The following is an 11,899-nucleotide window of genomic DNA, read 5'->3' as shown; positions in this document are numbered from 1 at the left end:
GTTACACACTCCCACTTATCCTTGTGCAAAAAACCCCCATGTGGTAGAAAAACTCCAATTAATTGATGCTTGACTGAGAATGCATTATCCCACCCTTGGATTATACCATTTATTAAGCAAACAATCGTGCACTCGCATGTGTTAGAGCATTTGCCCTTTAGCTTCTTAGAAGAGATCATATCACTACTTTAAGGCCCAAAAGCAAGGGTTGCTTTTCCTCCTCCTAAGAATAAAGATTTCACTAATAGCTCACCATACCACTCTATGATTGTATAAGCATATGGATCAACAAGTAACGTTGACAAACTGGATGGACCTGAAATTCCTACTAGAACTAATTACCTCGATCCAAAAGTAGGGTAGAGGAGCTAGTAAAATGACACCCAGCTTTGCATACATTGCTCGATGCATAGATGCAACGATTCGTGGAAAATTTTTAATGAACATTTGCATCTTGATGACTCCTTGCTAGCAAATGGCCTTCTTGCTCTTCCACATCACTCACATCACTAAGGCAGTGGCTTGGTGGAAACTTATTGGTCTTATCTTATTATATTGGTAGATGAGAAATGATTTGTATGGTTGGGCATGTGGAACCTAGGGCTTGAACTCATGTACCCACCATACTCAACTCACACTCAAACCACTAGGCTATGACTGTGTTGGCCATCTTATTATATTGTTAGATCCCAACAGTACCTAAAATGTGTCTAGTAAACGCATGTTTTTTAAACTCGTGCCTTTACCCTACCGGAAATCAAAATTGTCTTGGGACCGCTACAATGTTGGTCTCTACCATGATTTTGGTCTCTCAATAGTGTTGGCCTCTACCCTAAATCTGGCCAGGCGGTCCCAAGAGATGGAGACACAAGGCATTCAACTTTAAACTAGATGGGCTCCAAATTTGAAGTGGCAGCACTGCCAACTTCAGAGGCGCACCAGCAGCCGCCCCGCCGCCGCCATGCCTGCCAGCTCCATCGTTTCTACAATAAAACAGAAGAAGAAGCTGTCATGCGTCGGGCTCTTCTCGTGCTCAAGCGAAGTGCATATGAGCTCTATGTCAAGCGACACCAGGAGGCCTCCATCACAGCTTTGCATCAGGTCAGCTTACTCCAACTTTCTATTTCGTCCTTAGCGTGAACATGCATCTGTCCTGTATTCCAAACCCTAACATGGTTTTTAGCGTTATTGCTAGAATGATAGAGCTATTCTTCACGTACTTTGAAGATTTTGTCCCCAATAGTGTTAGCAAGACTCCTCGGAACAGTATATTCCAAGACAACGTGCAAAATACAAGGCAGTCAGTCTGTAGGGGACTTCCACATTAAAATCGTGTAAGAAGAGGAAGAATGAATACAGGGTCTGGAAAGGGAAGAAAGTGCCAGGATCCCATGTCACACCTCTCATCCCTTTAGTTGAAATGAGAAGTGAATACAGACTGTGAAGGCATAAAACCTGGGACGTGCATCTTTCTGTTCGCATGCAGCTACTAACAGCTGTGCTGGAATGGAAAGAGCTGTATTGCAGATTGAAACTATTTAGCGAGATTATCCTTCTGTATTAATACGGTAACCATGCACAGTTTGGTGAGGGTCTTGCGAAAACTGCTAGTTCAGTTTTGTAACCTTTGTTCATGCAACTGTTGGTGTGCGGCATGTCTGTGAGATATCCATCTACCTAGAAGAAAATTTCTCGTATGATGTACATGGTACAGCTGGCTTCCGTCCGGACAGAAGTGCTCATAGAAACCCCTAGCTTAGCTTGGGTTTTAGGGCCCATGCACATTGGGAAAAGCAAATCCAGTAGAATACCGAACTAATGATGAATCCTGATTCCTGCACCTGATTGGCCTGCATAGGGATTCTAGACTGGACAGTGGCCCATCAGCATGAAATATAACACGGGGCTGTCAACTGGGTCCTGTTCAAGGAAGCTAAGTAAGATTAGCTTGAATTCTGATCTCGAACTTCAGATAGGTTTGGTAGCAGCCAAACATACTTGCAAGGCCTAATCCTTATACCTTGTCTTACAGTAAGTTGCAAGGTGATATTTTTTTGGTTGTGTGACAGTAAGGAGGGGAAATGTGGTCAAACTTTTGAGAGCTTGATTGAATATTACATGAAGAATGCATTTTGATCTTTAGAGATTTGTTGGGTGTACTATGGCACATATTGCTTTTGTGAGGAGTCAATGGCAATCAAACGATATATGGCATATGGACTTTAGGATTGAGATATTGGTAGAGAGTTTGGAGACCTTATGAGTACTTCATGTGTGTTTCTCATGGAACCTCATCGAGGTATTTTAGATCTCATGTGGGTTATGGACATCACTGTAGAGTAGTAGTAGGTTGCATTTCTTTTGAGCATTGAGTATAGGCTCGTTTATTGGAGTGTAATTAGACTCTCTTTAGTATGGAGGGTCATGATTGCTAATGAGGGAATAGTAGCATTGCTCATGTGAAGTATTTTATTCAAGAAATTTATTTCGTCAGGAGATGGGAGGCCAAAGCAAAGGTAGCTTGGAATGTCATCCTTTAGCCCAAAATCAAAGGTGGTTTGGGGATCATTGGTCTAGATTGCTAGAGCAGAGTTTTGTTGGTGAAGCTTGCCAAGTAAAGAATTGAGGAAGAACTTTAGTTAAAGAGATTAGAGGTCATGGCATCAATTCTTGGAGTGCAATGGTAATCGAGCATCCATTTCTTTCAATAGATCAAAGCCAAAGGTCTAGGGAGGGGTTTTAAGCTTAGATTTGCAACAGTTGGTAATTGTGATCGAAGATAAAATTTTTGACCTTTATCAACTAGACTTTGTTATTGTTGAAGAGATGTTGATGTAGTCACTTCTCTTCAACAAGTATTTGAGATCAAAGTCTAACACACCTTGAGGTGGAGGATCCATCTCTCTTTGAAGAGGTTTTCCATATAGGTTGTTGCAATGGTAGGGGGAAGTGTAAACACTCTGAACAACCTAATATGCTCAACAATCATGATATTTGTTTGTTTTCAAGACTTAGTATTTCAAGAAATGGAGAGAACAAATAGTTAAAGTTGAATATGACAACTATTCAGAAAATTATAGCCATGGAAGTGCAAAAGTAATGGAGGCAAGATTGAGGGTTAGAGTGTGAGAGTGCGTGATAGAAGAAGGAACTCAAACAGAGAGGAAGAGAGAGAGACAATCTGCAAGAAAAGAAGAAAAAAAACCTGCACTGAACAAGGAACAAATGTTGAATATAGAAGGATTGATTAGTCCTTGTAGGTAGCCCACAACGTTAGTGAGGGCACTAGATCAGGCTAATGATGATGGCAACACTGGAGACAAAGGAAGATGATGGAGTCGTAGTGTACACTTGCCAAGGAAGAAGGGAAGGTAATAATCTATATGATTGCCAAGTGGAAAATTGTTATAAATAGCCAAATATCCCAAAAACTGGCCGACTTGAAATTTGGGGCAAAAAATATGGCCGACCAACATTTAATGTTGGTAAAAATACTAGAAATGCTCAGAAAAATCTCAGAAAGGGCGGACAATCTTCTGTAGGTGAGGTAGGCAGAAGAATGCAGAATTTGCCTTGGTAAATGCACATAAATTCCAACTGGAGGAGAAAACGCACTGAAATGTAATAAAGTGAGTGTTGTAGAATGAGCTACCTTCTCTGTTAAAACAAGTGATAGATAGGGCAAAGCTCCTAAAGTCCTCATCTAACTCAGATTGAGGCTCATAGGCATGACAAACATGACTGCTAACACCCTCTCTTAGATCCTGGATGTGGCAGAAGGCCAAGGGAAAAATGGATCCTGGGGTGGCAAGAGGAATGCTAATGTTGATGAAGTTCGTCGATGAAGATTGTTGATGAAGAAGCTCCTAAGGATCCTGGGAAATTCCCTCTAAAACACTAGGGGCTAGGTAATCCACAACGGCATCATTGAGATCATTTTCCTTTGAAAGGGATGGGAGGTAACCACCGAAGGAGAGGGTGGGGGATGGGGAGGAACTTGTGGAAAAGAGGGTGCACAAGCAGGAACGGGTGTAGCAATAGACAACTGCCTTGGAGGACCTTGCATAAAAGAAGGGGAATGGAGCATATAAAGCCTGCTCTCTTGCCAACCCATCGTGATAATAGCCCCTGTAGAAGAATCTTCAATATAAACGGCTTGCTCGATGAAGACAACTTGGGTACCAAGCCTAGTAAGGCCACAAAACGAGGAGTGGAAAGCCCAAGTCTAGAGCATAAAGGGCCTGTGAAAGGGAGCTTGACGTGCGGTTGAGAAATAAAGGCAAAGTGTCAACACCACAAATAGGCATCGAAACAATGCCACCAACAGTGACAGAACCCTTAGAAGGGCATAGATCTTGCAACAAATCACCTTGTGGAGTCATATGACTAGAGACTCCACTATTAACTAGCAAAGGCCTCTCAGAAGATGAGAAACCACTAAAGAAGGCTTCTCCAAGTCAACAATATGAAGGAATACGGACTCATGGGTAACCGCTGGAGTAGAGGTAGATGGCTCAGATGTTTTAGCTTCATCCTTCGCTCATGGTCGAAGGTGAGGATACTTCTTCCAACATTTCTCCTGTGGATGTGTCCCCTTTCCACAGTATGGGCATTTAGGTTTCTCCGAGTCGGAGTCAGAGCCGGAAAAACTCTCTTGTCTATTAGCCTTTGACTTCCCTTTCTTCTTCTTCCAACATTTCTCCTGTGGATGTGTCCCCTTTCCACAGTATGGGCATTTAGGTTTCTCCGAGTCGGAGTCAGAGCCGGAAAAACTCTCTTGTCTATTAGCCTTTGACTTCCCCCCTTCCGAACCTGCAACAAAAGCTTTGGTGGAGGTGGATCCATTGGCTACTTCTTTGGCACACTCGTCATGCTCCAAAACAAGTAGGGTAAGTTCCTCCCGTAGAAGCTTGTTACGGGTTCTTGATATAAAAAGGCTAGTGTAGAAGACATCAAACTGCGGAGATGGTAGCTGAGTCAAAAGAATCATAGCCATATCCTCTGAAGAGATCATCCTACCAAGGGATGCAAGCTCATCCTCATATCCTCCAATTTGTTGATATGATATTTCGTGGAAGGATTAGTCATCAACAACAAGCATCCGTAACTTCTTCTCCAGAGTAATCTGATGGGCAAATGTCTTCTGATGGTACAAAGAAGCAAGCTTTGTCCACACTTATATTGCTTTTCGCAATTAGCGCACATGCACTAGGATAGAATCTTGTAAGCTCATAAAGCGGAAAGATTGGGCTCTAGAGTTGAGCCGATCCCATAAGGTCGCATGATCCATTGATGATCCAATGGTGGGATCCTCCACTAGATAGGAAATAGGGTGGATAAACTCCTAAAGATCGAAGGTATCAAGGATACACTCCACCTTACACGACCAAAGCAAGTAGTTGGAACCATTAAGCTAGTCTTCTTTGGGCAAAGACGGGCGGAGGAAGTCACACTGTATCAAGTGTCATGATCATATGAGAGGCTTATAAAGGAAGGCTTCTTTTTGTTTTTGAGAATTTGCTGGAGAGAGAGTGGGTGTGTGGATGGATGGATGGATGGATCCATTTGCCTAAATCCATGAAGTGATGACCTCGTCCTTCGTGAGTAAGCATAGACAAGGTGATGGGTGACAACACCCTACAAACATTTTGGTGGTAGACAATCTCGTAACAAGAGGAAATAGCTATAGGATCACAAGGAAGTTGATGTAGAGGGTCCGCATGGGGGAGATAGATTGTTGCATGCACAAGGACTATGTGCATTTGCTAAGGAGAGTTGTTGCTTGACCAAGGATCACTGCGTTTGCAGTAGAATGCTGTCACCTGATTGAGAAAGCCTGTCGCCTCCAGTAGGAGAGGAAGTGGGCAGCAAAACGGGTACCTGGCACAAGAAAAGCGGATGCTTCTAAGCAAAGTTGCGTTTTCAGCAAAATGTTGATGTGGCAAGGCCGCGTGGCAATCTGGGGTGGTCTCCCTTGTGAGAAGTCAGCTCTTTGTCTCTCTTAGACAATGATACCATGTGAGTGCGCAACAGAAGATGGAACTCGAACACAAAGGAAGAGAGAGAGAGACAACCTGCAAGAAAAGAAGAAAAGAAACTTGCATTGAACAAGGAACAAATGCTGAATATAGGAGGACTGATCAATCTGTGCATGTAGCCCACAGCGTTAGTGAGGGCACTAGATTAGGCTGATGATGACGGCAACATTGGAGACGGAGAAAGATGACGGAGTTGGAGTGTGCACCTGCCAAGGAAGGAGGGAAGAAGAATAATCTATATGATTGCCAAGTGGGAAATGGCTATAAATAGCCAAATATCCCAAAAATTGGCCGACTTGAAACTCAGGGCAAAAAATATGGCCGACCAACATTTAATGCTGGTGAAAATGCTAGAAATGCTTAGAAAAATCTTGGAAAGGGTGGGCAATGTTTAATAGGTGAGGCAGACTGAAGAATGCAGAAATTGCCCTAGGAAATGCACATAAAATCCCAACTGGAGGATAAAATGCATTGAAATGCACTCATTTATTCCAATTGCTCTAGAATGAGCTACCTCCTTCGTCAAAACAAGTGATAGACAAGTCAGAGCTCCTAAAGTCCTTGTCTGACTCAGATTGAGGCTCACAACCAAGAGATAACAAGGCACGACAAACATGATTGCTAACATGGAGATGGGTATGCCCCTTTCCCTTGCTTAGTTACAATCAACCAAAGAATGAGGAGTGATTCTCACTCTCACAAGATTATATTACAAACATTTCATTTATAAAATCACATGATTAATATGGTAACTATTTGGGGGGGAGGGGGAACTTGTGACCAACATTTTATTTGATGACAAATTGGAAAAAAAGTCATATTATTGCTCGAAGACTTCAAATGGATGAGCAATAATCATATAAAGATTCCTTTTCAAGTACATACTGGAAAAAAAAGATATAAGAATGGATGGTTAATGTTCGGATGTGGGTCATTCTTAAGGGGAGAATGTGGTCGAACTTTTGAGAGCTTGATTGAATACTACATGAAGAATACATTTTGATCTTTAGAGATTTATCGGGTGTACTATGACACATATTCCTTTTATGAGGAGTCAATGATAACTAAACGAGATATGGCATATGGACTTTGGGGTTCTGATATTGGTAGAGAGTTTGGAGACCTTATGAGGACTTCACATGTGTTTCTCATGGAACCTTAGTGAGGTATTTTGGATCTCATGTGGGTTATGGACATCATTGAAAAGTAGTAGTAGGCTGCATTTCTTTTGAGCATCGAGTATAGGCTCGTTTATTAGAGTGCAATTAGGCTCTCTTTAGTAGGAAGGGTCATGGTATCTAATGAGGGAGTAGTAGCGACCATGTGGTTTATGAGATGATGTATTTCCCATGTGAAGCATCTTATTCAAGAAATTTATCTCATCAGGAGATGGGAGGCCAAAGCAAAGGTAGCTTGGAATGTCATCTTTTGGCCCAAAATCAAAGGTGGTTTGGGGATCATTGGTCTAAATTGCTAGAGTAGAGCTTTATTGGTGACGCTTGCAAAGCAAAGAATTGAGGAAGAACTTTAGTCAAGGAGATTTGAGGTCATTGCATCAATTCTTGGAGGGCAATTGTAATTGAGCATCCACTTCATCTCCAATAGATCAAAGCCAAAGACCAAGGGAGGGGATTTGAGTAGGCCAAAGCAATTTATATGTTAGGAGATGGGAGGCCAAAGTAAATGTAGCTTGGAATGTCATCATTTAGCCCAAAATCAAAGGTGGTTTGGGGGTCATTGTTTTAGATTGCTAGAGCAAAGCTTTATTGGTGAAGGAAGAACTTTAGTTAAGGAGATTAGAGGTCATTGCATCAATTCTTAGAGGGCAATGGTAATCTAGCATCCACTTCATTTTCAATAGATCAAAGCCAAAGATCTAGAGAGGGGATTTGAGCTTAGATTTGCAACCGCTGGTAATTGTGATTGAAGATAATTTTTTTTGACCTACATGAACTAGACTTTGTTATTGTTGAAGAGAAGCTAAGGTAGTCACTTTTTTACAAGAAGTATTTGAGATCAAAGCCTCACATACCCTCCAAAATGGTAAGTTTTTTCAAGAGAGTTGATGTAGTGCGATTAAGTTCTCTTCCTTACACATTTGGCTCTTTGCTGCTTAAGGAGTAAGATTTCATACTTCTTTTCTATCAAGATTGTCATACTCAAAATTGTCACGACGATCATGTCCAGCCATAGTCACAATCAAGACCACTTCGCAGCTATTGACATCATTGTTTCAACAACCATGATAGCTTTGGAATGCATCATAGTTACTATCAATAACCATGGCAATTCTCAAATATATTACATCGATCCACACATTATCCTTTCATACTAAGCTAGAAGAGCTATCACCTTGCTTATGGACTACCCATGGAGTTTTTTACTTTGTTCGTGACGGATACTGCCCTAGATATGTCGTTATCACTTTCAAGTCATTGGATGCTATGAGATGAATATACTTACAGTATTATAGGTAGACTTTATTTCTCACCTTGTGATTATTTTATAATTATTCTATCATGCCTTTGCTATCTACGATCCACTTATAATCCAAGTGCTTTTAGATTTATTTATTATCTTGATTGAAATAATTATAGTTATTTCTAGATCCATCCATATGATTATGGTCATCATCAACTCTTAGCCTTATTCTCTTTTCTGGTTTGGATTTTGATGACCATTTCATTCTAGAATTGGCTTGGTTTTTGTTTTTGAAATGGAAGAAGAGCTTGAGAAGAAGGGGTTGTAAGGAATTTACAAGTCTACTATCCCATGAAACAATAGCAGAAGAAGAGGGAATTTGGAGGGATTTGAAGATGGAGGAGTAGAGGATGATGATGTAGATGGATGGGGCCCACTTTAAGTCTATAACCAAGAAAGATGATGTAGAATATGGTAAAGGAGCTCTCTTTATAGGGGAAATGGGAGAGCTAATGCAAAAAAGGAAAGTGGAGTAACACAAAGACAAGTGTCTAGCCATATGTCATGAGGTGTGACAAGTGGTAGGACACTTGGAAGCTTATGTAATATGTCTTGATATTTGTCTCTTCTTTATGGCCTTCCTTTTTGGGTTGAGTATTATCAAGAATAGAAATAACAAAATTTAGTAAGGACTACTACAACACAAAACTCATTTTTAAAAAAATGTTTGTTTAGGACTAGCATTTTTAGATCAATCTAAGGCTCCTAAAATTTAGTGACCTCCCGAAGTTTAGGAATCTTCTAACATGGGTGTCATGTGAAAGATCTTTATGAATATATTATAAAGACAATGTTAAAATCTTCATATTATTTTCTTATGTAAAGATATGTGCATTTTAAGCTTTCAGTCTGTACATGCACATTGTATAAACATTTCATTATTGTGCTAGCTTGTTGACTGTAATTGTTATTCTGGTGGGTCTAGCCCACACTTCAAGGTATCAATTCTTTTTGTATGTAAGCTTAACCTTGATATGCTTGATTTCCAGTCACAGACGCTTAATCAGTCCATACAGGTGGAAGTATGTACTATCTTTTTTTAAAACTCACTGCATGGGTCTGCCATAACTTGTGACCACTCATTGATAGCTAGCTCTAATATACTTTTCTTTACATCTACTAAGTGCAAAGGAAACAAATCTAATAAATAATTAAATATGCAAAATAATGAAAAGGATACAAATTCTTTTTTTATTGTGCCATGACAAGGGTTTTGGGGATTCGAATAAGTTGAGGTTACAAGTTGCTTCTTTCAGAAGATCAAAGTAATGACTCATTGTGATAAGAGATGGTGCATAGATTCTAACTCCGTTAATTGCATAATGGATGAACAGATTTATTGGGGTTATCAAAGAAGATCTCTCCAAAGGTTATAGTGAAATCTAGTGGAGTGGGTGAGAGGTATTTTTTTGATTGGTCTATCAACATCTTATTCTTTGGATTCTCACTCTTTATATATCACTAGGTTGGGGAGGGAGATTCAAAATGAGCAAGATCAGAGTGATGCCACGTGCTACTTGGTTGATCATGCTGAAATTTCACTTTTTTTAAATTTAAGTCATTAGATGTGACATTTTTTAGCAGCTTTGACTCATTAAATACCACATCCCGGCTGCATAGCACCTTTTGTATGCTTGGAACCCAAACTCTATAGCCCATTTCACCTTTATCTCCATAACCCATGAAGATGTCTTTATGAGATTTTATATCAAGCTTGGTTCTGCTATCAACGGGTACATGTACATAGCATTCGCAGTCAAACACTCTTAAGTGGTCATATGAAGCAAGTTTGCTAGATCAAATCTCTTCAGGGATGCTACTTTCAAGTGCACGATGTGGAGATTGGTTGCAAATATGCATCGCGGTTTTAAGTGCCTCTCCCTAGATGGATTGCGAGAGATTAGGCGTGGACAGCATGCACTTCTCACATAATGTACGATTCATTCGCTCAACCACATCATTAGATGATGGATTATAAGGAGCTGCAAGCTCCCGTTTAATCCCATTGACATCACAAAACTTACTAAATTTTTTAAATACATACTCTCCCCTGTTGTCTGTTCTTATGCATTTTTATTTTAAATCCTTTTGAGTACTAACAAATGCATAAAACTTTTTGAAGGCATCCAATGCCTCGCTCTTTTGCTTAAGCAAGTAAACCCATAGCTATCTAGAATGGTCATTAATAAAAGACACAAAATAATGAAAACCACCAAGAGTTTTTATTGGCATGGTACATACATCAGAATGAACTAAATCCAAGATACGTGCCTTCCTAGAGGCTCCATGAGAGTATGGACTCTTTACACATTTTCCCAAAACACAATCATCACAAAAGTCAAGCTTTGAGTTTTTTACATCAACTCTTCCAAGTGAAGAAAGTGCCTGCAAATCCTTTTGGCTCATGTGTCCAAGATACTTGTGCCATAACTCCATGTGTGACTGCACTTTAGCAACTGTAACAAACTTTCTAAGAAGTGCCTTGTGGTAGAGATAGTATAAAGTGCCCTTTTTACCACCTCTAGCGACTAGCATAGACCCTTTCTGTATCTTCTACATTCCACCACCAAAAGTAGTGAAGTAACTTTTGTTGTTTAGTTGCCTAATAGAAAGCAAACTCTTCTTGAAGCCAAGTAGATACCTAACATCATAAAGGATCGATTCCTGACCATTTTCAAGAGCCAGGTGTATGGTGCCCATTCCTTCAATATCACATGCATGGTTGTTGCCTAGATAGACTTTCCCAAGATTACCTTTTGCATAAGAAGAGAAACACTCCAAAGATAGAGTTACATGAAATGAAGTACCATTGTCAACAATCCACAATTGTGACCTACCATCATGAGCTGACAACAAAGCATCTATCATATCCCTTTTAGTGATATACATGTCCTCTACTATCATAGCATGTGGATTTGACGATGCCACTAGCAAATCAACATCTTTATCTTCTATCTCCTATATAACAACATTAGATACCGCATTTGCTATTTCTGTTTCTTTAGGGGTAGAGCTGCCATCTTTTTCATTCTTTTTGCCTTTTGCATTAGCCTGCTTCTTACATTCTTGTTACTTTCTAAAGTACCTATAATTGGACTTTTTATGCCCTTTGTAGCCACATTGATAACAAGTGATATCTTGTTGTTTCTCCTTGCTTTTGCTGCAATTTTTGTTCTTATTTGCAACATTTGATCTTTTTTTAGTTCTTTCTCTTACATGTAGGCTGATCCATTGTTTTCCCCACTTGCCTTGCGTCTAATCTCTTCATTGAGAATATAACCATGCACACCATCAAATGTCAAGTTGGGATTGTTGCTCAATGACACAACTAGTACTTCCCATGAATTAGGTAAAGTCATGAGCAAGAAGACAGTCCTCAA

The 11,899-nt window shown here is 40.1% G+C and overlaps 1 protein-coding gene across 2 annotated transcripts in view; it reads left to right on the top strand.

The window, feature by feature from the left end:
- The first annotated feature begins 802 nt into the window (after positions 1 to 802).
- Positions 803 to 11,899, top strand: part of LOC148014198 (putative NADH kinase) — a 35,702-nt gene continuing 24,605 nt past the window's right edge. The window contains exon 1 of one of the 2 annotated variants that reach the window (XR_015688634.1): positions 803 to 1,101. Coding sequence is in view for 1 of the 2 variants with exons in the window: in XM_087666687.1 (XP_087522813.1) it covers positions 892 to 1,101 (210 nt within the window). In the remaining variant the exon portion in view is untranslated. The remainder of the gene's footprint in view (positions 1,102 to 11,899) is intronic. The other variant, XM_087666687.1, reaches the window with a different exon arrangement.

Source organism: Lygodium microphyllum, chromosome 25 (assembly GCF_053477565.2).
Source record: "Lygodium microphyllum isolate KBCC chromosome 25, Lygodium_microphyllum_v1.1.10, whole genome shotgun sequence".
Lineage (NCBI taxonomy): Eukaryota > Viridiplantae > Streptophyta > Polypodiopsida > Schizaeales > Lygodiaceae > Lygodium > Lygodium microphyllum.
This window is presented reverse-complemented; position numbering and strand designations above follow the sequence as displayed.